The following is a 25171-nucleotide window of genomic DNA, read 5'->3' as shown; positions in this document are numbered from 1 at the left end:
GATTTCAGTTAACCTGCCACCGATATCCCACCAAGCATGTTAAGGTCCAGTCACACTAAGCAACTTACCAGCGATCCCAACAACGATAGGGATCGCTGGTAAGTTGCTAGGAGGTTGCTGGTGAGCTGTCACACTGCGACGCTCCAGCGATCCCACCAGCAACCTGACCTGGCAGGGATCGCTGGAGCGTGGCTACACGAGTTGCTGGTGAGCTCACCAGCAACCAGTGTCCAGCCACACGTGCAGAGAGCAGGGAGCAGCGCACACTGAGCGCTGGCTCCCTGCTCTCCTAGTACAGCACACATCGGGTTAATTACCTGATGTGTGCTGCAGCTAATGTGCACAGAGCAGGGAGCAGCGCACAATGCTTAGCACTGGCTCCCTGCTCTCCTAGCTACAGCACACATCGGGTTAATTAACCCGATGTGTCCTGCAGCTACATGTTTACAGAGCAGGAGCCGGCACTGACAGTGAGAGCGGCTGAGGCTGGTATCAAAGGTAAATATCGGGTAACCAAGGACAGGGCTTCTTGGTTACCTGATGTTTACATTGGTTACCAGCCTCCGCAGAAGCCGGCTCCTGCTGCCTGCACATTTAGTTGTTGCTGTCTCGCTGTCACACACAGCGATCTGTGCTTCACAGCAGGACAGCAACAACTAAAAAATGGCCCAGGACATTCAGCAACAACCAACGACCTCACAGCAGGGGCCAGGTTGTTGCTGGATGTCACACACAGCGACATCGCTAGCAACGTCACAAAAGTTGTTCGTTAGCAGCGATGTTGCTAGCGATGTTGCTAGCGATGTTGCTTAGTGTGACGGGGCCTTTAGAAAGGGTATGGTCTGAGAATAAATGCTGAGCATGCAATATTTCAGGATTTTTTTTTTATCCTTTTACAGGTAGAATGCTAGGGTGCATACAGATGATGCCCTCGGGTACTTTTTTAGATGCATCCAAGGGGTTATATGGCTTGGTGCAGAGCTTTGCTCTGATACTAGTGATAACAGCAGGAGTAATATTCCCGTGGTCTATTGTGCAAGTATACTACTCTGTATATGTGCTAGGATTTTCTTACGCTCTGTCTTCAGGTTCTGTCTTCAGGTTCTGTCTTCAGGTTCTGTCTTCAGGTTCTGTCTTCAGGTTCTGTCTTCAGGTTCTGTCTTCTGCTTCTGTCTTCTGCTTCTGTCTTCTGCTTCTGTCTTCTGCTTCTGTCTTCTGCTTCTGTCTTCTGATTCTGTCTTCTGATTCTGTCTTCTGATTCTGTCTTCTGATTCTGTCTTCAGCCTCTGTCTTCAGCTTCTGTCTTCAGCTTCTGTCTTCAGGAGCTTACCACTTCTCTGCCTCATGGCTTTCTGCTTAGGGGTGGAGCACATCTGAAGGATTGACAGTTCAACTCAATGGCAATGCTGTGCAGCTGGCCCGAGCAGTGAACTCTATGATGCATCTTTTCTTCTGCAGTATCAAAGTACTGTATTCAGACAGTGCAGCTGGCCGGTATCAGTTGGCGCCAGAGATTTGGTCAGTTAACAATCAGCACTTGTAAGATTAGAAGAAATGAACTTCTAAGAAGTGGTAAGTGAGCACTACCATGCTCGGTAATTGTAACAAGCAGTTGGATGTTTGGGTGGGCGCGACTCGAGGAGCTGAGTATAATGGAAGTCAATGGGGGACTTGAGCAGTTTTCCGGGAAATATTGCGCAAAAACTGCTCAAGTCCCCCATTGACTTCCATTCTACTCGACTGCTCGAGTCGCACCCATCCAAACATTCAACTGCTTGTTATGAGTACCGAGCATGGTAGTAATCTCTTGTGGCGCCCCTGACCCGATTAGGCGCCACTGAGTACTGCACCCATGCTGGGACAGTACTTCCAGGTAATCCTAAGGGCCAGAATGAGGTGTGTACGCACAGACACATAGCAACTAGTTCTCCCACACCAGTAGATGGGACCCTTGGGCAGTCTCCGGAGGGGACTGGCCTTCAAATCTTGTCAAGGAGTGTAGCGGAGAGGCTGGGAGCTATAGTGCAGAGGTTGTCAGGAAGGGAGGAGAGCCAGTCTGGTGGTGGTGAGCAGCAGTAGCGAGGTAGATACGCGCACGACCACTAGTCAGACCCTGCACGGGGTAGTAACGGTTAGCGGGGGAGAACGGTCACCTGGTAGAAACGGTACAGTGCTCCTGGTGACTAGGCACATATGGGGTACAGGTCCCTAGAGCAGACTCCAGTTTAGCTACCTACTAAAACCTGCCGGTGAGGGAAACTACAAGTACCTCACCAACCTCACAGAGTCCGAGCCTCAGCAGCAACGCAGGGACCCATAAGGGGACAGAGCCTGGAGCCATCTCACTTGGTCCACGCTGCCGGCAAACAAGCCAAACACAGGGGAGAAAAGGCAGTAGCGACTCCCTGCCCTGGATAGACCCCCATGGTACTCCATGTCAGGGGGTTATCCGAACACAGAGTGCTAGGAAGGCGAGCTAACAGGTTACCCTCAGACTGGCCCGCAGGAGCCCCTGGTCCTACCTGGTTCATCACCACAACGCCTGGGTCAGCTCACCGTAACATCTGAAGTGAGTAAAAACCAGTTAAAAGACTTTTGGACTCAGCTTGTGTTATTCCGGGACCCGCTACCCTGCTCACCCGAGTCACTCACAGGAGGCTACATCATCTGGCTGCAGACCCCATCAGCCCCAGACGCTCGTAAAACCTGCAGCGGCAGTCATCCACATCCCTGACTGCAAGCCGTGAGTGGCGTCACGACATATAAAAACTGACATTACCTGTTCGCCATATTGAATAAGCCCTGTGGCGTCCCTGAACAGGATCGGCACCCCTGGGGCGTCACACTCTCACCGCTACTTCTAATCTTCTTGCTTAGTAGACCAGCCTCTACATTATTGGAGGAGTTCAGGAATACTAAAGCTGGTCGGGATCCAGCAGTCTGGCTGGCTGCAGAGCAGCAACCTTAGGGTTCAGTCACATATGAGTATAAAATCTGCTAGTGCAATGCGATAAAAAAAATTGCATTGCACTCACACCAAGATAGTTATTACAACAAAACCCTATAGGTTGGGACAGCAACCACTGCCAACTCTCAAACTGCCCTGTGTGAAAACCGGCGCCGAGAGTGAACTGCGGTCAACACAAGTTACAGCAATTGGTCATTCCGTAGCATGCAAATGGCCGTGATGAATGGTGACATCATGAGTTCACCGCCGCGGTTCTCACTTAAAGTACTGTGAGAACTGTCAGCACTGAACTGCGGTGAACTCATGATGTCACCACTGATCACAACCAACCGACGGTTCAAAAGCTACTGTGACAGATGTCACACAGATAGCACCGGATATTACATGGATGTCAGACGGAGACTAGGCGAGGGGGAAAACGTACTGGTATGACATATGGAGGGACACTTGCATGTCATTCCAAGACGGTTTCAGGAGCAACAAAGATGCCATATTTCACATGCAGATGTGAGCGAACCATTAGGGCCGCTTTACACTCTACGACATCGCTAGCAATTGGTAGCGATGTCGAGTGCAATAGCACCCACCCCCGTCGTACGGCCGATATGCGGTGATCGCTGCCGTAGCAAACATTATCGCTACGGCAGCGTCACACGCACATACCTGTTCAGCGACGTCGCTGTGACTGTTGAACAATCCCTCCCTCAAGGGGGAGGTGCGTTCGGCGTCACCGCGACGTCACTAAGCGGCTGGCCAATAGAAGCGGAGGGGCCTAGATGAGCGGGACGTAAAATCCTGCCCACCTCCTTCCTTTCTCATTGCTGGTGGATGCAGGTAAGGTGAGGTTCCTCGTTCCTGCGGTGTCACACATAGCGATGTGTGCTGCCGCAGGAACGACGAACAACATCGTACCTACAGCTGCAACGATAATGGACCCCCATGTCACCGATTAGCGATTTTGAACGTTTTTGCAACGATTCAAAATCGCTCATAGGTGTCACACGCAACAACATCGCTAATGCGGCCGGATGTGCGTCACAAATTCCGTGACCCCAATGACATCGCTTTAGCGATGTCGTTGCGTGTAAAGCGGCCCTTATAGCGAATAGCTTGCTAGAGTGCGCTATTCACTTAGATCGCTGATTACTGCACTGGTAACCTATGCAATAAACATTAAAATTAAAAGTCCTTCCATTCTTGAGAGTGGGGTTTAAATTTTACCCATTCTAAAAACTGGGGAATAACTCTGTAACATACTTTGAGTTATATTGTCTGGACACAATTGGGTTAAATGCTGTTGAATTCAATTACTAATCAACATTCTGATATAATACAGCCACAGACAGCCACAAGGGTAACATACAAAATAATCGAATAATGAAACCTTCCAGATCTGCTTTTCGTTTTCTTTGGCTGCTTTTATAGTTGCATTGTCCGTCTATAGTACTGAAGACGTTAAAGCTTCAGAACGGTGAATGAGTCTAATAAAGCATTTATATTTCCCTCTTGTAATGAAAATAGCAAAGATGTAAAAGAATAATAAAATGATGTGGGGTTTTTTTTTTTGCCTGGAAATTGGATGGTTACATTTTTATGGTATCGAAAGTGTAATAGTATCTGCAAGCGTTCCCAGTGAGTGTATGAGCGAGTGACCTGCAATTCACATTGCAATGACCCCCATTTGACTCCTCAATGGCAGCTGGTTAGTGTAGTTTGAGATTTCAAAGTGCTCCTTTATTTATAAATATTATGACTGATAACAAGTACATAGCAAGTTAAAGACACTTTGCAAAAGAAGTCATAAGTTTAACGGTTTGACCTACTCCCTGTTTGACCCCACTCATACAGATAATGGCTCGCAATGTCAAGACCTTTCCTAAGCAACAAGGGCAATGGCTTGGTGACAGTGTATTTCCCTATACATGTCATCAAAACAACACTGCTGACTGAAAGAGATATGGATCCGTTCTGACTTCAGACCCTCACTTTCCCACACTTCAGTGTTAACATTCTTATATATGAATAGGATGTGAAATGTGGAGCAATCCCTTGTATTCGCTATACATCCTTATATATTTATATAGTACATGCCAAGAGCAGGACGTATGGTAAAAGAACTATTGCTCACCTGTTCGGTATTGCTGGTCCTGCAGCGATGACATCACGTACATCGTTCATGTGACTGCAGCAGCCAATTACAGACCTCAGGTGTGATATCTATGGTTCTGACCATGGAGGTCGGATTATAGTGGTCAAGTGAATGATCTTATCGCTGCAGGGCCTGCAGAAATCTGATAGTAATCCTTAAAGGGAATCTGTGACCAGGTTTTAACACCTAATTTAAGACCAGCATATTGTAATGGCAGAGATCCTCATTCTAGTGATCTCACTTCCTGGGCTGCGTAGTGTAGTTTTGATAACAATTACTGTTTAATCAGCAGTAGATTATCATTAGAGAACTACTTGGTCTGCTGCCAAGTAATCCAGCATATTCATAAGATCTGAATAATTGCTAGATCTGCAGCAGAGAAAACGTTAATTTTACCAAAAAACAGCTCAGTAAGTGACACATTGCTGGAATCAGGGTCTTTGTCTCTACATTATGCTGCTCTCAGATGAGCAAAAACCTGGTGACAGATTCCCTTTAATTTGCGAAATGATCCTTTATTATCTCCTTTTGCTCTTCATCTGACTGACAGCGTTTTATTACCAGGGTGTGTTCCAGATGGCTGTCCTATTCACATGTACCAAGAAAATGGGAACAGAGTTCTAACCTATGGCCTGCTCCCTATTTACCAGTTTTCTAGTCCAGTCCGCTGGGTGGTGTTTATACACATTAGAATTTTTAATAATATTCTTCAAAGAAAAACAAAATGGGAAGGAAGGAATCCTCTGACCTAAATGCTCATAACGGTTTCAGTATGGAGTTGGAGACAGATTAAGTTGTGGGACATCTATGCTAAAACCAACTGACTGAAATTATATTTTTAGGCATGGGTTGGATTTTCACAGAGTTGTCTGAGACTAGAAAAGATTTGACTTCAGAGGAACAGATCTAAGCTTTAGTAATGCCATGGGGTATTTGTACTAATCTTAGACAACCTTCTGGTTTTACAGTCATCAGGGTCATGTCTGATATTATTGGTCGTGCATGGGCTGAGCCTCACCAATCTGACCTATCAAGCTTCATATAATAAGATTTTAACATCCTCACCTCTTGGGAATTTGTTTTTTGGTTTGTTAAATGTTTTTAGGTTTTTTTTAAAGATCTAATCATCTAATATGTATTCATGCTGAGCAGAAAGTTAAAAGCTATATTTTTAACATATCATATGGTTTGTTTTTTTATTTCTATAGCTCCGGGTCTCACTGCTGTCGTTGGTGGACGTCCTCGAGTGTGAGTGTTACATTTCTGCACTGTGCTGTGTTGCTTTCCCTGGCATCACATTTGGTGTTTTATTGGTAAAGATTTCTGTTGTAAGGCCCCATACACATTAGAGCAGTGTTCCCCAATTCCAGTCCTCAAGAGACACCATCTCTTCATGATTTCAAGATTTCCTTATCCAGGTGATAGAGTATTGTTCAGTGACTTTTGCTGGATTGCTCAACTATTTAAAGTGTATGATGGCTTTCAACTTTATTCTGACAAACGATGGATTGGTATGTTTGAGTTTAAACTACTAATGCTTTTGCTCTTGTAGGAGATAAGCGACAGCCTGACATTCATTCCTTAGTTAGCACACTTAAGGCCCTGTCACACTAAGCAACATCGCTAGCAATATCGCTGCTAACGAACAACTTTTGTGACGTTGCTAGCGATGTTGCTGTGTGTGACATCCAGCAACAACCTGGCCCCTGCTGTGAGGTCGTTGGTTGTTGCTGAATGTCCTGGGCCATTTTTTAGTTGTTGCTGTCCTGCTGTGAAGCACAGATCGCTGTGTGTGACAGCGAGACAGCAACAACTAAATGTGCAGGCAGCAGGAGCCGGCTTCTGCGGAGGCTGGTAACCAATGTAAACATCGGGTAACCAAGAAGCCCTTTCCTTGGTTACCTGATATTTACCTTTGTTACCAGCCTCCGCCGCTCTCACTGTCAGTGCCGGCTCCTGCTCTGTGCACATGTAGCTGCAGGACACATCGGGTTAATTAACCCGATGTGTGCTGTAGCTAGGAGAGCAGGGAGCCAGCGCTAAGCAGTGTGCGCTGCTCCCTGCTCTGTGCACATTTAGCTGCAGTACACATCGGGTAATTAACCCGATGTGTGCTGTAAGTAGGAGAGCAAGGAGCCAGCGCTAAGCAGTGTGCGCTGCTCCCTGCTATGTGCACATGTAGCTGCAGCACACATCGGGTAATTAACTCGATGTGTGCTGTAACTAGTAGGAGAGCAGGGAGCCAGCGCTCAGTGTGCGCTGCTCCCTGTTCTCTGCACGTGTAGCTCCGTGCACTGGTAACCAAGGTAAATATCGGGTTGGTTACCCGATATTTACCTTAGTTACCAAGCGCAGCATCTTCCACGCGGCGCTGGGGGCTGGTCACTGGTTGCTGGTGAGCTCACCAGCAACTCGTGTAGCGACGCTCCAGCGATCCCTGCCAGGTCAGGTTGCTGGTGGGATCGCTGGAGCGTCGCAGTGTGACATCTCACCAGCAACCTCTTAGCAACTTACCAGCGATCCCTATCATTGTTGGGATCGCTGGTAAGTTGCTTAGTGTGACTGGACCTTTAGATTACCTCATTATAATTTCCTCCATGCTACTTCTGTGTTGTGAAGGTGTGAATTCAGCTCTGGAGTGAGATGAAAGACTTGTCAGAAAGCTCAGCACTATATTTTTGTGTCTTTGCTTTCTCACTCTACTCCTCAATAAACCTCCACCCTAATAGAAAGTGTAACTTGGCTCCTTACTGTGCTGGTAGTCTGTCTTAGAGATTAGCTGTTTTTCTTTTCCATAGTGGATGATGAGCTCAAAACGCAGGGGGTTGAGAAGACGTGGCTTATAAGTGGATAAAGAAGCAATTTTTTCTGATAAGATATATATTAAACATTTTATTATGTTCATTTGTACTATTGATTTATGCAATGTTTTGTAAAAGTGCAGATGCTTTTTAAGGCAAATCTTTAACGTGGTTTGGTCAACCCCCATCTTAAAAAGAATTTGTCGACAGGATTTCACCCACCAAAGTATTTAAATGCACATGTAGCTATTTTAAAGACAATTCCAGCAATACCTTTACCTAGCCAGTCCTTCCCTCCGTGGCTGAGAAATCCAGAAAATAGAAAAAGTAGTTCAGCTCACCCTTCCTAAAGTCCAGATCAGGATCGGTGTTGGTGCACGGAGCTGCCCTGGTCTCAGGCAGAACACAGACAAGCAAAATAGAGTATGATCTCCAGCTCTTCAAAGAAGGTTAAAAATATTTATTGAGGTTCTATTAAAAAAGATCCATCGATCATGAAAACAGTGAGGGGGGACACATTACGAGAAATCCGACATGTTTCGGCTGGTAGTGCCTTATTCCAGGAATGCTAGAGATTATACTTTATTTTGCGTTACTGAGAAATCAGCCACATTTGTATATCGTTTCAACTTTTGGATCATGGAAGCATTTTGTAAGCCTCCAACTCCAGCTCTGTTCCCCTTCCAGCGCTGCCTTCTGCTTGACTGACAGCCTGTATGCTTTGTAACTTCAAGGAAAGGAGCTTTCAGTCGTGCTGCAAGCAGCGGCATTGGAAGGGTAACAAAGCTGGAGTGACAGAGGCTTGGGAAGAGCTGACACAGGACAAAAGCACTTCAGCCTCATCTGTATATCCATTCAAATGCTGATATATCAGTAACTGAGGAAAGGCCTGGCTAATTAAGCATATTGCTGAATTTATCTTTGAGAGAGAGCTACATGTTCATACAAATACTTTGGTGAGTGAAATCTAGCTGACACATTTCCTTTAAACGGACTCTGTCAGCACAGAATGACTGTTCAAACCAAGTACATGCAATCAGTGCCTAATAGCAAAGCCAAACATTTAGGTGCTGCTTCCCACCTGCTTGTTTTCCATCTATTACTTCCCTCCTCAAGCTCTATAAAGCCAGAGCTGTCAATCAAAGAGGGGAGGATGGAGATGTGCATTTATATATTTGGCTACATTCTGCACCCAGCGCCTGTACTTGGTTTGTACAGTCATTCTGTGCTGACAGTCTCTTTAAGTTGACCATACACATTGGATAGCTCCTCCATACACAGGAACACTTAGGCTGAGTGCTCTTGTGTTCGTTATAAGACGGCCGCTGCCAAAAGAGATTGGCAGCAACCCTCTAATAATAACGAACACAAGAGCGCTGAGCCTATTCCTGTGTTAAACAAAAAAGATCAAAAGTTGAAATTCAAGAGGCCATTTCCTTCTCTTTCCCCCACATCCTCTGTTGGAGCCCGTTTGCCCCCATACACATTGGATTGCTGGCCCGAGATTGGAGGGCTCGGATAACCTTCAGTTTACCGGAGAAATAGTAAAGCTGACTGAATGGTTCCTACTGCTGTTAACCATGCTATTGGAAGGGGGTCCTAAAAGATGGTTTCCTAATAATGCTTATGGTGAAATAGGTTTTAAAATGTTCAGTTTGTGCAGCACTTATCTGATGCTGACCAGAAACACAAACAATACCATTTAGTAAACTAGTTTTCTCGTTTGGGGTAACCTTGCTATATGGAGACAATTTTTCATAGTATAATTATCCTGTCATTAAATGAACATTATACTGGCGTTGTGTATTATTAATTTTCTATTACTTTGCCATCACAGGTCTCCAGTTCTGAAACCATTTTTCTTCCTCTACCCCAGGAAAAATGTGAATGTGAGTGTATTTGAGTATTTATTGAATGAAAATGCATAGCAGCGGGAAATAGAATAACTTATCTTTTCTCCTATCGAAATGAAAACTGCGTAACCAATCAGGCGGTTATCGTACTCCCAATTACCCAAGTCATAGAACCCATTCTTCCTAAAGGTGGAATTTCTCCCCATCAGAGATTAATAGATATGACCTTCATGTCAATAGTCAGAATTGAATGTCCCAGTTTGCTGTTTTAAGTTTTAATATCTATTTCAGATTGATATTTTCATGGATGGAAAACACATAGAGGCATTTGTGGATGATCATTCTTTCACTGTAGATGAATACATATCTGCCGTAGAGCCTGTAACCCCAGAAGTGCCCAAAGGTATTGAGACAATAGTAAAATAGCCGCTATTACATAGTGTGTCCAAAAATTTGGTAAAAGGTGTTCAAGAGTATCTGTGAGATGTATACAGTGATTTCCTATGTGGGAGCAGTTTAACCTATAAAACTAAAAGTTTGATTTAAGTGTGTAGCGTTTTCTAATTACAGTCCCCCTTGATCTCATTCATGAACTACGTACTGTATTTTTTGGATTATAAGATGCACTTTTCCTCGCAAAAATTTGGGAGGAAAATGAGGGGTGCGTCTTGAAATCTGAATATAGGTTACCAGGAGGTGGAGAATTGACAGGGGACTGTCTTTGCGGCTCTCTATGCGGGCGGCTGGGTGCCTGTCTGTGCGGGCGGCCGGGTGCCTGTCGGTGCGTGCAGGCGGCTGCTCACTGTGCCGGCGGCCGGCTGCCTAGCTGTGCTGCAGCCTCTCTGTGCTGGCGGCTGGCTGCCTCTGTGCGGTTGGGCCGGCGGCCAGCCGGCTGCCACTTTGTGCGGCCGGCTAGCTGTGCTGGGAGCGGAAGCTGCAATGGCTGTGCACCAGGTGTCCCAGATGGTGTGTCCGCGGTCTGGGCTTCAAATGATGGCACACGGAGACAGCCTTGGATGAGAGCTCCATCTGCGTAGGCGCCGCTCGCCATTTCTTTGAAGCCCAGTCTACCGACAGAGCATCTGGGACACTCACCGCACTGGCCTGCTCCACCACACAACCACCGCAGCGTCCGCTGCCAGCACTGACTCGCCGCTGCCGCCAACACTGACCCGCGGCTGTTGCCAGCACATCCTCTGCCTCCTGTGACCCTGCTCCACTTCCGCTGCCACCCCCCTCCGGTAAGACAACACCGGAGTATAAGACGGAACCCTTTTTTTTTCTTTTTTTAACCTTTTTTATCTCCAAATTTGGGGTGCGTCTTATAATCCGGTGCGTCTTATAAGATGCAAAATACGGTAATTGCGCCAATTGCTTTTGGTATATGAGTGCTGATGCCAAGTGGGCTTTTTGGCTAATTGGGTTAGGAGGCTGTTATAGATGGGAATGTTTGTAATTACACCGTAAAGTTCTCATCAGCTCATTGGTCCCATTGGCTTATATTTCTGCAGACTTGCCAAGTGGTCCTTATTCATATCGTTTAGAAGAACTCGCTTACACCAGAAGTGGGGACAAAGGAAACATTGCAAACATAGGTAATTATAGTTTAAGTATTTAGGGTTTATGCTGGTCTTTTGGTACTGTGATAGTTGCACACTAATTTGTAAATCATATTGAGTATTCTATGTAATGGATTTGATGTGCGTTATTGCACAATTTTTAAAGGGATTGTCAGCACACAATGACTGTACCATTCGGACTCTTCATCTTATTATAGTAACCATCCAATAGTACCTTTAGGCTATGTGTCCACGGTAGAATGTACCTGCGGATTTTTCTGCATGAAAATCCGCGACTTTCGCGGCAAATCCGCACCCTATTTTTGCCGCGGATTTTGATGCGGATTTTTATTTTTTTTTCCCCATTCTATACCCAAAATCCGCACCAAAATCCGCAACAATAATTGACATGCTGCAGATTTTTCCGGATCAAAATCCGCCACGGAAAAATCCGCAGCATGGACACAGCATTTCCAAAATGCCATTGAAATGGCTTGGAAGTGCCGCTGCTGCAGATTTTCGGAAAATCCGCGGCAAATCCGCGGCAGAATCCGCGCAAAATCCGCAGCGTGGGCACATAGCCTTAGTATCTGGACGGTCCCATCTGAGCTAGATTACTTAAAGGACACTGTCAGCACAGGATGAATGTTCAAACCAAGCACAGGCACTCTGTGCATCATGGCGTTGCTAAACATTTGAATCCACCTTCCCACCTGCTGCTTTTGCTACTATCTTTGGAACTATGCAGCCAGAGCTGTCAATCAAATAAGAGGAGCGGATGGAGATGGAGATGGTGTAATTAAATGTTTGGCCCCGCAATGATGCACCGAGTGCCTGTGCTTGATTTGAACATTCATCCTGTTCTGGCAGAGTCCTTTAAATAATGTGGCTCAGTTGGGACCATCCGGATATCAGAGATACTATTGAATGGTGAATATAATAAGATGAGGAGTCTGTACGGTTCATCTCTTATGTACCTCCTTGCGCTCTCCAGTCTCTTGCAGTTATTTTGTAGTGTGAGCTCTGTCTTTTGTAATGTAGGTGTTGTGGCTCGTCACCCATTGTATTACCCATACCTTAAAAGAGCACTTACATCGGAAGTTGTAGAAGAATACTTCCAGCATCTACTGCAGAGAGATCAGCCTGATGAGCACCTTGTGGACAGGTATGTATGTACCTCTACTGAGCAGCGTATCATAGCATTCATTCATTTATTGATGCTTCAAGTAACTTTCCACCCCTGACTAAATTCCAATGTTTTGCAATAACACTACCTTTAATTTTGTATTCTGTAATTGCCATATACACCCCTGATTAAACACAATATAACTCGGCAGGTAGATCCTCTGAGTCTTTGATGTCTTCTTGGTCCTTTTTTTATGGTGTCAGATTTTTTTTGTGCATATTGATTGCTGCAATATTTCTATTTCTTATATTTTGCAAGATGAATTGGTTAGCATAGGACAGACTGGAAACTTCTTTTTCTAATATACTGAAATTGCCATCTGAGGTGATATTATCCTCCCCATCCATCACCCGGTATGGACTGCACTGTGCTAAACCCTTGTGAATAATCTAAAGATCGTATTTCACTATTTATGGCTGAAAATCTATAAATATGTGGAGAACAACTTTTCCTCCGTCATAGAATAGACAAAAATGATAATAGCCGCATTATACCGGGAGCAGGTCTGAAAGTGCTGACCGAGGTGCGCGGGACCCGAAGGCGATAGATTGATTTTGCACAAGGTTATGTGAGCGATGCATCAGTCATGGAATAGGGGTGATAAATGAAAACCAAATAGGAAGCACATAAGTCAGTAGTAAGAAAATCACTCTGAAATTTTTCTCACTTGGCTCCTATGTTGGAATATTTCTTTTTTTAGTTTCAACAGTTTATAGTGTCCAGCTTTTGTGGTCTGATGGAGTTTGAAACTCTTTATCTGTCCATGAAGCTCTACAAGTGATTCTGGTTATTCTCATTAGTATTCAGAGGCTGTTCTATACAAAGGAAAAACTAGTATTGCATGTTTTTTATTTTTTTTTTACCACGTTTCTTCTTACATGCATTTTTATCTTTTGGTATATCAGGCTTTAAATAACACTGCTTTGTTTTTGATGGTTCCTGGTTTGACCAAAGCTTTGATAGTCATGCACGGATCACATACGTTTTTAGTGTGCTTCCACAGCGGAAATGCTCTAGAAAAGGCATTTTTGTTTTTTGCGGATTTTCAACATTTAATTCAATTCTATGGGTAAAATCTGTATGAAACACACACTGCAGTTCAGTTTATGCAGCGCTGCATGGCAGATCAAAGTTCGCCTGTGCTGGACCGCAATACCGAGCTGTGTGGATGACGTAGGATATGTCATGCACACTGGGTAGCAGGAGGGCAGCGATTGGCGCAGAGAGGAGATGCCATACTGGAGAACAGCAAACCGGATTGCCCCCAGGTGAGTATAATGTACAGTATTCTAGAATGCTGCATATAAGAGCTCACTGGTGGTAGCCGCAGCTTATAGTCGCCTAATGTGGTGACAGATTCCCTTGAAGAAAATAAAACAAAAAACACATAGCAGACATGCAGTTTCTATAAATCCCATCCACTTTGTCTAAAAAATTCAGCCTCTTGCTGTTCCAGCAGTGAAAATACGCAGCACAAGAACTCAACTTGGTAACATAACCTTAGGATACAAAGCCAAACCCGACACTCCATGTTTCAGGGTGTTTACCCCTCATCAGTGCAAAGCAAGTCTGATCTGGCTAAAGGCCACTTCTCACTAAGCGACATCGCTGGTGAGTCACGTTTTTTGTGACGCAACAGCGATCTTGCTAGCGCTGTCGCTGTGTGGGACATCCAGCAATGACCTGTCCTCTGCTGTGAGGTCGCCTTAATGTCCTGGACCATTTTCTTCAAAGGCGATGTCCTGCTGGGCAGGACGCATCTCTATGTTTGACACTTTGTGACAGGGTCCCAATGACAGCAGAGATAGTTATACAGGTCGCTACTGCGACCTGTATCATTACTGAGTCGTTGGTAAGAGCTGACTGTGTGACTTCTCACCAGCGACCTCCCAGCGACTTACCAGCGATCCTTATCAGGAAGTATCATTGTCGGCATCGCCGGCAAGTCGTTGTGTGTGACTGGGCCTTAAGTGAGAGGCCTTTGACAGGGTGTGTTATGGGAGCTGCTCAGGGAAATTTAATTATGCAAATATCCTCTTTAAAGAGAAAGAGAACTCTAGTGCCATTCATTGGGGGTAGCAATCCTAAAAGACAATAGTTTATGAAAATCCTAAAATACAACCCTGATGTGGAGAACACACCTTAAAACAAGTCTGTGTTATCTGTTTTGGCTTTTTATCCTAAATCGTGTGCAAAGTCATTAATGGGTCAGTATTGACTTTTATGATTGCTACTCCTGACTGGAGTTCTCTGGACTTCCTCTCTGAAAAGCATGTGTGCATATTAAATTTATCAGGGGAGCATTGCATGACCTATAAGTCTCCGTACGCTATGTTGGTATTTTCCACAAAGAGAAATGTTCCCCTTTAGAACCACTATAAAGAGTTTAGCATTCAATTGTATGAGGAAGCCATGAGAAGTAGCGGTCAGCGACTGTCTTGGCAGACCATAAGGGCCATCTTCGTTGTCTAAGGGTATGTGAACATGTTCAGGATTTGCAGCAGAAAATGCTGCTTCCAATCCTGATGTGTTGGCAAGAAAAACACAGCATAAAAAACGCATGACTTTTGTTGCTTTTTTACTCGCGTGTTTGTTGTGCATTTTTCCCTATTCATTAGTATGGGTAAAGTCTGCAAGAATTGGCATGTTGGTAACTTTTTCCTTGCAGATTTAAATCCGCATCGTGTTCATGAGACTTCAGGAATCTGATTGACTTTGCAAATACTATGAAATCCTTCAGGTTTTGTGACCAAACTACACTGAAAAAAAAAATGTGACAAATGCAGCGTGTGCACATACCCTAACAAGGGTAATATGAGTGTGTGTACTAGCATTTTGGAGTGTCCTAAGGACAAGGGACAGATACCGAGTATGTATTTGGGTTAAAGAAAAGGTAGTGAACTTGGATATGAGGCTTTGTGTGATGGTACAGTAGCCATTAAAAGTGGGGTAACAGTCACAGAAAGAGTCAGATTTCATGATTTGTTCTGGGCAGGAGTGAAAAAGCCAGAGCTTAAGGATCAGGCTACAAATATACAGGGGCAAATATGCTTACCCTATATTTGGTTCCTGCCTGCCAGCGGAAGTTTAACACCCTACTTTTTTTTTCCCCCGCTCCATGGTGGCTTTCCCTCACTGACCCTATGCTAAACCACCACAAAAGAATACTAACATCCTAAAGGGCAAATTTGCAAAGTGTGAGTCAGTCCTAAAAATCCACAGTTCGTAAGTGAAATGATAAAATAGAACTGCAACAGACTGATATTTTTCTTTCTAAAGGCCCAGTCACACTAAACAACTTACCAGCGATCCCAACAACGATACAACCTGATAGGGATCGCTGGTAAGTTGCTAGGAGGTCGCTGGTGAGATGTCACACTAAGCGACGCTCCAGCGATCCCACCAGCAACCTGACCTAGCAGGGATCGCTGGAGCGTGGCTACACGTGGAAGCATGCTGCGCTTGGTAACTAAAATAAATATCGGGTAACCAACCCGATATTTACCTTGGTTACCAGCGCACACTGCTTAGCGCTGGCTCCCTGCACACCTAGCCACAGTGCACATCGGGTTAATTACCCGATGTGTACTCTGCTACGTGTGCAGGCGGCAGGAGCCGTCTTCTGTGGACGCTGGTAACCACGGTAAACATCGGGTAACCAAGAAGCCCTTCTCTTGGTTACCCGATATTTACCTTCGTTACCAGCGTCCGCCGCTCTCACACTGCCAGTGCCGGCTCCCTGTTCCCTGCACTCCTAGCCCCAGTACACATCGGGTTAATTACCCGATGTGTACTCCAGCTACGTGTGCAGGGAGCAGGGAGCTGGCTCTGACAGCTGAGAGTGGTGGACGCTGGTAACGAAGGTAAATATCGGGTAACCAAGGAAAGGGCTTCTTGGTTACCCGATATTTACATTGGTTACCAGCGTCCGCAGAAGCCGGCTCCCTGCTCATTGCCCAGTTAGTTGTTGCTCTGTCGCTGTCACACACAGCGATGTGTGCTTCAGAGCGGGAGAGCAACAACTAAAAAATGGTCCAGGACATTCAACAACAACCAGTGACCTCACAGCAGGGGCCAGGTTGTTGCTGGATGCCACACACAGCAACATCGCTAGCAAGTTGTGCCTCAGCAGCGATGTTGCTAGCGATGTTGCTTAGTGTGACGGTACCTTTAGGCAGCCAACTCATAGATAGTATCCCATGCACCAGTGAGGATCTCGCTCACAATGCCGCATAAACAATTGCACTTATAGAACCATCCAGAAATATACTCAATAGTGGCTGACAACCTCAAAACATACAGTTATGTATATGGTTAAATAATCATCATTGTCCCGACGTGTTTCTCCTCCTTGGTGTGTGGGGGTTCATCAGTGGATCAAATCCTGAATAGGAGCGCTCCTATGTAGGGCTTCTTGCAGCTCCCAGGTGAGGTATGGTGGAGGGTTTGAACATGTAGAAGAGACCTGGGATCAGATTTCGGTCTAGACATGCTTGAATCTGATCATGATCATGCTCAGAAGGATTCAGGCAGTGTTTAAAGCTAAGGAGGATTTACAAAATAGTAACAAAATAATAAAAATATGTAAATGTAGATTTTTAAGAGCAAAACAATAATGATGCAGTGACGTTACAAGAATCTGCATAACTAATCATATGCTAAATAGTTGTAAGTGAAATTTATCTAGGAGATAGCCAAGATGATTGTCTATAAACTGAAGGTAGTCATTTGGTGGTCAGTAGTGGATGGTGAGATATGGAGCCTGAATATCAAAAGTTAATTTCCTCGTCTGTGTCTGTATATGCAGTCCTAGCTGAAAGTGTTGGCACCTTTGAATTTGTTCCAGAAAATGAAGCATTTATCCCAGAAAATAATTGTAATTACTTGTTTTATTATGCACATGTTTATTTCCTTTGTGTGTTCTGGAATAACACAAAAAAAAAACAGGGGGAAAAAAGGCAAATTGGACATAATTTCACACAAAACTCCAAAAATGGTCCATTCAAAATTGTTGGCACCCTCTACTTAATTTTTGTCTACATATCCTTTGGAATAAATAACTGCAATCGATCGCTTCCTATAACCATCAACAAGCTTCTTACACTTTCAGCTGGAATTTTGGGCCACTCTTCTTTTGCAAACTGCTCCAGGTCTCTCATATTTGAAGGCGCCTTCTCCCAACAGTAATTTTACTATCTCTCCACAGGTGTTTAATGGGATTTAGATCCCGACTCCATACTGGCCACTGCAGAACTCTCCGGCGCTTTGTTTCCATTCATTACTGGGTGCTTCTTGAAGTATGTTTGGGGTCATTGTCCTACTGGAAGACCCATGACCTAGAATGCAATCCCAGCTTTCTGACACTGGGCACTATATTGCTACCCAAAATCCTTTGGTAATCTTCAGATTTCATGATGCCTTGCACAGTCAAGGACACCCAGTGCCAGAGGCTGCAAAACAATCCAAACATTTCTTTGAACCTCCACCATAATTTACTGTAGCTACTGTGCTCTTTTTTATGTAGGTGTCATTCTCCCCATATTTGATAAACAGTAGAATGACATGCTTTACTAAAAAGCTCAATCTCGGTCTCATCTGTCCACAAGACACTTTCCAAGGAGGATTTTGGCGAACTCAGGTACATTTTGGAAAACTGCAGTCAAACTTTTAATGTCTCTGTCAGCAGTGGGGTCATGCCATAGCGTTTCATTTAATTCAAATGTCGACAGATTGTTCACGCTGACACCTTGAATTTCTTTGTAACTTGATTGTTGCACTTAAACTTTTCATCAATTTTTATATGAAATCCACATCCAGGGAGATTAACTATAGTGTCACTGGTTGTAAACTGTGAAATTATGTCCAATTTGTCTTTTTTTTGTGTTCCAATACACAAAGAATATAAACTTGTGTATAATAAAACATGTATAATTGCAATACTTTTCTTGAAGAAGTACTTCATTTTCTGGAATAATTTGAAGGGTGCCAACACTTTCAGCCATGACTGTATATACAGTATATATATGTACATGTTTGTGTGTGTGTATAGATATAGAGATGGATGGATGGACATAGGGGTGGATGGATGGATGGTTATAGAGATGGATGATGGATAGAATTATTTGGGAGACATGTCATCAGATTCTGATGTGTAGTTTTATATTATAACCACTTGCAAACGTAATTCAAATGAAGGCTTTCTCCCGAGCAGTGTTTCGCCAGTAGCTTCTTCTGGGAGTTTATTGGTTTGTCTGTAAACTTAGATGATATTTAATCATCTGAATTAATTATTCAGAGGCATGGCTAGAGTTCATCCTGCATTTGACAATGTTTTATTTTTTTTCTGCAGATATGAGTTGCCAGGAATAAATGGATTAAATTTTGTTTTGAAGAATGCATTGGGCGGAGGAGGCATTGCTTCGTTGAGGAGTGACCCACAGGTATTTGTAGTTCATATTAAAATGTGCGACACCTATTAATTGTAGTATAGTTCCACATAGAAATGAGAGAGGATACATTACCTCTGTACTGTCAGTATTGAGTTAATATACAATATTGTCAGTTTAATATTTCAATAATATAATTATGCTGAAGAGGGCGGTAGCGGTCTTAGGACATAACGAAGCTGGAAGTAGTTGAGAAACTCAATTCTTTTATGTCCTGATAAGCTGCTCTGAGAACAGGATCCTCATACACAGAAATAAATGGAATGTCTTGAGTGCTGTGTGGCAGAATAAAGCAGAGAAGATTTTCTTCTATTTCTACTTCATTCTCCACCTGCGTCATCTATAACCTTATTAGCAGCATATTAATAATTTTCTGTTTGAAAAGAATGAGCACTCAACATGATCACACTAATAAAATACTTTTCTATTTTTTTTAATAAAAACCTCTTTTTGGTAATTGTCTTTTTCATTAAAAAAGGAGCACAAAAATTAGTGACACACTCTACCCTAACAATAACCATTTAGATCAGGGGTCCCCAACCTTTTTTACCTTGAGAATTACATTTGACTTTGAAAGTTGGTTGAGAGCCACATTGTAGAGGTGAAGGCATAGTCAAAGCCAATTTAGCAGTAGAAAATAGGAAACAACAATTGGAAATAAAGAATCTTCCCCATATTGATATCAGAGAGAAAAAGTGACCTCCATACACAACACAATCCACTCTACCAAGACCAATAATACCACATACAAGGGAGAAATACCGCCACATCGTGACCATACAATATATTACCACCACATAGTGACTGAATACAGGCACATACAAGGGAGAAATATCGCCATACTATGACCAGATAAAATTTTACCAACGCATAGTGATCAAATACAACCACATACAAGAGAGTAATACCACCATACCATAATTAGACCACGTAGTAACCGACTATTACCACATACAAGGGAGAAATACCGCGACACTATGACCAGACGACATATCATATCCCCGATCATAGACATGGCCTGGTATATATGGCCCTGTTCTGGTATATATGGCCCCAACCTGGTTTATATGGTCCTATCCTGGTAAATATGGCACATCATGGCCCCATTCTGGTTTGTATGGCTCCATCATGTCCCCATTCTAGTTTATATGGCTCCCATCATGTCCCCATCCTCCTGGTATATAGGATCCATCATATCCCCATCCTGGTTTATATGGCTCCATCATGCCCCCATCCTTCTGGTATATAGGCTCCATCATGTCCCCATCCTCCTGGTATATGCCCCCCCCCCCCATCCTCCTGGTATATAGTACGAACCCAGCACACAGTAAAAAAAAATGATAAACGATTGTACTCAAATACCCTGCGCTCCCCCGGTGTCTTTCTGTGACACTGACATGCCAGCAACGGACCAGCGTGTAAACGGCGCAGCGCATGACGTCAGTGTGATGCGCGCCAACTTACAGCACCAGTAGCTGTCAGCATATTCTCTGCTCCCCATCCCCATGAATATTCATGGCTTTAATCGGCAGCCAGCACATCGCAGCGCAGGGACCTGATGGGCCTCTGTACTGTGATGTATTTCAGCTCGATGCGTGCCCTCAGACACACATCCATCTGAATCAGGGGCTGGGGCAGGCCCGGGCCCGGTCACAGTGGCGATCTCTGTGACTGCAATAGTTATGCCCCTTCCTGCTTGTCCTCTTCGGCTCCTTGTGGAGCGCTTACCTGTGCCTGCGTGTTCTCCTGCGCTTTTCTGCAGCCCGGGTGATGGCGGTATGTCGCTGTGCGGTGCTGAGGAGCTCCTCTGCCTCAGTCCTGTTGCTGCACTGTTCAAATGTATGCTCACCTGAAAGACATTTGAATAGAGGCGGGGTCTCCAGATCTCCAGATCCTTGACACTGCATATGTGCATACTAACTAAGGAATATATGTCTGGAACACCAATGGTGTGAACATGGCGCAAGACTCAAAAAACATAACTATACAATAGGATAAAGAGTTGCACACAAGTCAAAATGTATATGGGAATGATGAAAAGCAAAACTGCTATTGGAATACTAGCCTGAAAAATACAATGAACTATCTGAAAAAACATTAAAAATGGAATATGCGTAACTGCTATGAATAATAGGAACATGAGAGATGTTTAGCCATCGTATTGATCAATGCAAAAGAGCGCTAAAATCAGCGCCAAGGTAATCTCTATTTTTGGGGTCCCTAACCTATGTGTAACCTCACCTGCAGTTAAAAAAACTTGCTCTGCATGGGAAGCAAAGGACCAAGCTATATATGTGAAGTGAAACAAACGGCTGTGGGTGGGGCAGGGTTCTCAGACAAAAAGAGGATACTAACTAAAGAATGTACGTCTGGAACACCAATGGTGTGAACATGCTGCAAGACTCAAAAAACATAACTATACAATAGTATAAAGAGTTGCACACAAGTCACAATGTATATGGGAATGATGAAAAGCAAAACTGCTATGGGAATAGTAGACTGAAAAATACAATGAACTATCTGAAAAAGTGGAAAAAACATGAAAAATTAACTATGCATAACTGCTATGAATAATAGGAATATAAGAGATGTTTAGCCATTGTATTGATCAATGCAAAAGAGCCCCAAAACCAACGCCAAGGTTCCAGACATACATTCTTTAGTTAGTATGCACTTTTTGTCTGAGAACCCTGCCCCACCCACAGCCATTGTCTCACTTCACATATACAGTCATATGAAAACGTTTGGGCACCCCTATTAATGTTAACCTTTTTTCTTTATAACAAATTGGGTTTTTGCAACAGCTATTTCAGTTTCATATATCTAATAACTGATGGACTGAGTAATATTTCTGGATTGAAATGAGGTTTATTGTACTAACAGAAAATGTGCAATCCGCATTTAAACAAAATTTGACCGGTGCAAAAGTATGGCCACCCTTATCAATTTCTTGATTGGAAAACTCCTAACTACTTTTTACTGACTTACTGAAGCACTAAATTGGTTTTGTAACCTCATTGAGCTTTGAACTTCATAGGCAGGTGTATCCAATCATGAGAAAAGGTATTTAAGGTGGCCACTTGCAAGTTGTTCTCCTATTTGAATCTCCTATGAAGAGTGGCATCATGGGCTCCTCAAAACAACTCTCAAATGATCTGAAAACAAAGATTATTCAACATAGTTGTTCAGGAGAAGGATACAAAAAGTTGTCTCAGAGATTTAAACTGTCAGTTTCCACTGTGAGGAACATAGTAAGGAAATGGAAGAACATAGGTACAGTTCTTGTTAAGCCCAGAAGTGGCAGGCCAAGAAAAATATCAGAAAGGCAGAGAAGAAGAATGGTGAGAACAGTCAAGGACAATCCACAGACCACCTCCAAAGACCTGCAGCATCATCTTGCTGCAGATGGTGTCAATGTGCATCGGTCAACAATACAGCGCACGTTGCACAAGGACAAGCTGTATGGGAGAGTGATGCGAAAGAAGCCGTTTCTGCAAGCACGCCACAAACAGTCACCTGAGGTATGCAAAAGCACATTTGGACAAGGCAGTTACATTTTGGAAGAAGGTCCTGTGGACTGATGAAACAAAGATTGAGTTGTTTGGTCATACAAAAAGGAGTTATGCATGGAGGCAAAAAAACACGGCATTCCAAGAAAAGCACTTGCTACCCACAGTAAAATGTGGTGGAGGTTCCATCATGCTTTGGGGCTGTGTGGCCAATGCCAGCACCGGGAATCTTGTTAAAGTTGAGGGTCGCATGGATTCAACTCAGTATCAGCAGATTCTTGACAATAATGTACAAGAATCAGTGACGAAGTTGAAGTTACGCAGGGGATGGATATTTCAGCAAGACAATGATCCAAAACACCGCTCCAAATCTACTCAGGCATTCATGCAGAGGAACAATTACAATGTTTTGGAATGGCCATCCCAGTCCCCAGACCTGAATATCATTGAAAATCTGTGGGATGATTTGAAGCGTGCTGTCCATGCTCGGCGACCATCAAACTTAACTTAACTGGAATTGTTTTGTAAACTGGAATGGTCAAATATACCTTCATCCAGGGTCCAGGAACTCATTAAAAGCTACAGGAAGCGACTAGAGGCTGTTATTTTTGCAAAAGGAGGATCTACAAAATATTAATGTCACTTTTATGTTGAGGTGCCCATACTTTTGCACCGGTCAAATTTTGTTTAAATGCGGATTGCACATTTTCTGTTAGTACAATAAACCTCATTTCAATCCAGAAATATTACTCAGTCCATCAGTTATTAGATATATGAAACTGAAATAGCTGTTGCAAAAACCCATATTGTTATAAAGAAAAAAGGTTAACGTTAATAGGGGTGCCCAAACTTTTTCATATGACTGTATAGCTTGGTCCTTTGCTTCCAATACAGAGCAAGTTTTTTTTAACTGCAGGTGAGTTTACACATAGGTTAGGGACCCCAAAAATAGAGATTACCTTGGCGTTGGTTTTGGGGCTCTTTTGCATTGATCAATACAATGGCTAAACATCTCTTATATTTCTATTATTCATAGCAGTTATACATATTCCATTTTTCATGTTTTTTCCACTTTTTCATATAGTTCATTGTATTTTTCAGTCTAGTATTTCCATAGCAGTTTTGCTTTTCATCATTCCCATATACATTGTGACTAGTGTGCCACTCTTTATCCTATTGTACCGCATATGTGCAGTTCTAGACTCTCGCAGTAAAGCATTAGGACCTTAGGTAAGTCACATGATGGTGAGGTCACCAAAGGTCATTCTGCAACTGCGGAAGCTTCAGTGATAGTACAGAACTTGTACTATCGCTGAAGTTTATGATTGAAAGGCTGGGGGCCCTGAATCAGGTGTCCAGTCTGCCCCCAATCAACGCAGTACAACTACATTTCCGGGGACTGACGGTGAGCCACATGTCAGCAGCAGGCGAGCCACATGTGGCTCGCGAATGACAGGTTGAGGACCCCTGGCTTATGAACAGGCGGCCTGAATACACTAGATTGAGGCCTTCATATGTCTATGCCATATACATGCCCTAGTAATTGATTTTTACAAAGAAATCAATTTTTACTGTAGTGCATGTTGTGTTAACAAACACACTGTTCATATCGGTTTCTTACAAGGTAGTGATGTGTGATTTCCTACTTTTAGCACACATCTTCAGATCTTTTCTTTTTAAAGTGAATCGGTCCCCAGGTTTTTGCCACCTAATCTGAGGGCAGCATAATGCAGGGGCAGAGATACTAAGCGAGCGATGTATCACTTACTGAGCTGCTTAGTGTAGTCACTGTCTTATCAGCAGGAGATTATTGCTTGAAGATTAGTGAACCTGTTGCCAGGTAGTTCAACCATGCTGACAATCAGTGGTGTGGGCGGGCTTAGCATTCAGAGAACTGGTAGATCTATGGTAGATGAAACACAAATTTTATTAAAACTGCAACATACAGCCCTGTAAGTGATACACACCTAGAATCAGGGTCTCTGCCCTGCCATCACTCTGTTCTCAGATGGGTTAGCAAAAACCCAGTGACAGATTCCGTTTAATTCTTCTCTTAAATAAACTACATTTTCTGCTTGTCCTATCTCAAACTTTAAAGGAGTTTTCCCTCTAACCAAGTTGATTTTAATAAATAGTTTTTGGAATAATAATAAGTTCCACAATTGGATGAGTTTAAAAAAAAATGTTCCTTTGCTGAGATAATTTTATATATGTGTCCCTACTGTGTACTGGGTAATGGCCCTGTCTGACCATACAGCGACATGGTCTGATCATACCACACCTCCTAGATCGGGGAGCAAGTAAAAAAGTATACAGACATTACAGCATGGGGTAGGAAATAATTCATTCTTTGCGGTAAAACATTTTTTTAAAAACAGGTAGGGAAATGCTTTACCTCACAAAAAGAATCAACTGTGATCCCATGTTGTGGTATCTGTATACTCTCTTGCATCCTCCCCTGCCCAGGATCTGTGATATGATTGGACCATAGCTGGAAAACATATAGCACATTATCTTGTACAGAAAAAAAATGTAAATACAGCCAATTGTGGAAATAATTATTATTCCAATATCTACTAATTGAAATGAACTTTGTTCGTGGGAAAAATCCCTTTAAATTCACTTTATTGTAAGTGCTCAGTTTATCAGCACCTTTTTAAATGTATCTATCATTGATGCTGACAAATCAGGTACATTCTT

At 43.4% G+C, this 25171-nt stretch overlaps 1 protein-coding gene across 1 annotated transcript in view; it reads left to right on the top strand.

Annotated features, from left to right (window-relative positions):
- The window catches only part of LOC142310199 (uncharacterized), a 140525-nt gene that overhangs the window by 101476 nt on the left and 13878 nt on the right, over nt 1-25171 (top strand). The window contains exons 15-20 of the mRNA XM_075347688.1: nt 6326-6365; nt 9756-9807; nt 10063-10174; nt 11283-11366; nt 12372-12495; nt 18866-18956. Coding sequence (XP_075203803.1) covers nt 6326-6365; nt 9756-9807; nt 10063-10174; nt 11283-11366; nt 12372-12495; nt 18866-18956 — 503 coding nt within the window. The remainder of the gene's footprint in view (nt 1-6325; nt 6366-9755; nt 9808-10062; nt 10175-11282; nt 11367-12371; nt 12496-18865; nt 18957-25171) is intronic.

The sequence above is a fragment of the Anomaloglossus baeobatrachus genome, chromosome 1 (genome assembly GCF_048569485.1).
Source record: "Anomaloglossus baeobatrachus isolate aAnoBae1 chromosome 1, aAnoBae1.hap1, whole genome shotgun sequence".
Classification (NCBI taxonomy): domain Eukaryota; kingdom Metazoa; phylum Chordata; class Amphibia; order Anura; family Aromobatidae; genus Anomaloglossus; species Anomaloglossus baeobatrachus.
Note: the sequence above shows the minus strand (reverse complement) of the source record. Positions and strands in the feature narration are given on the sequence as shown.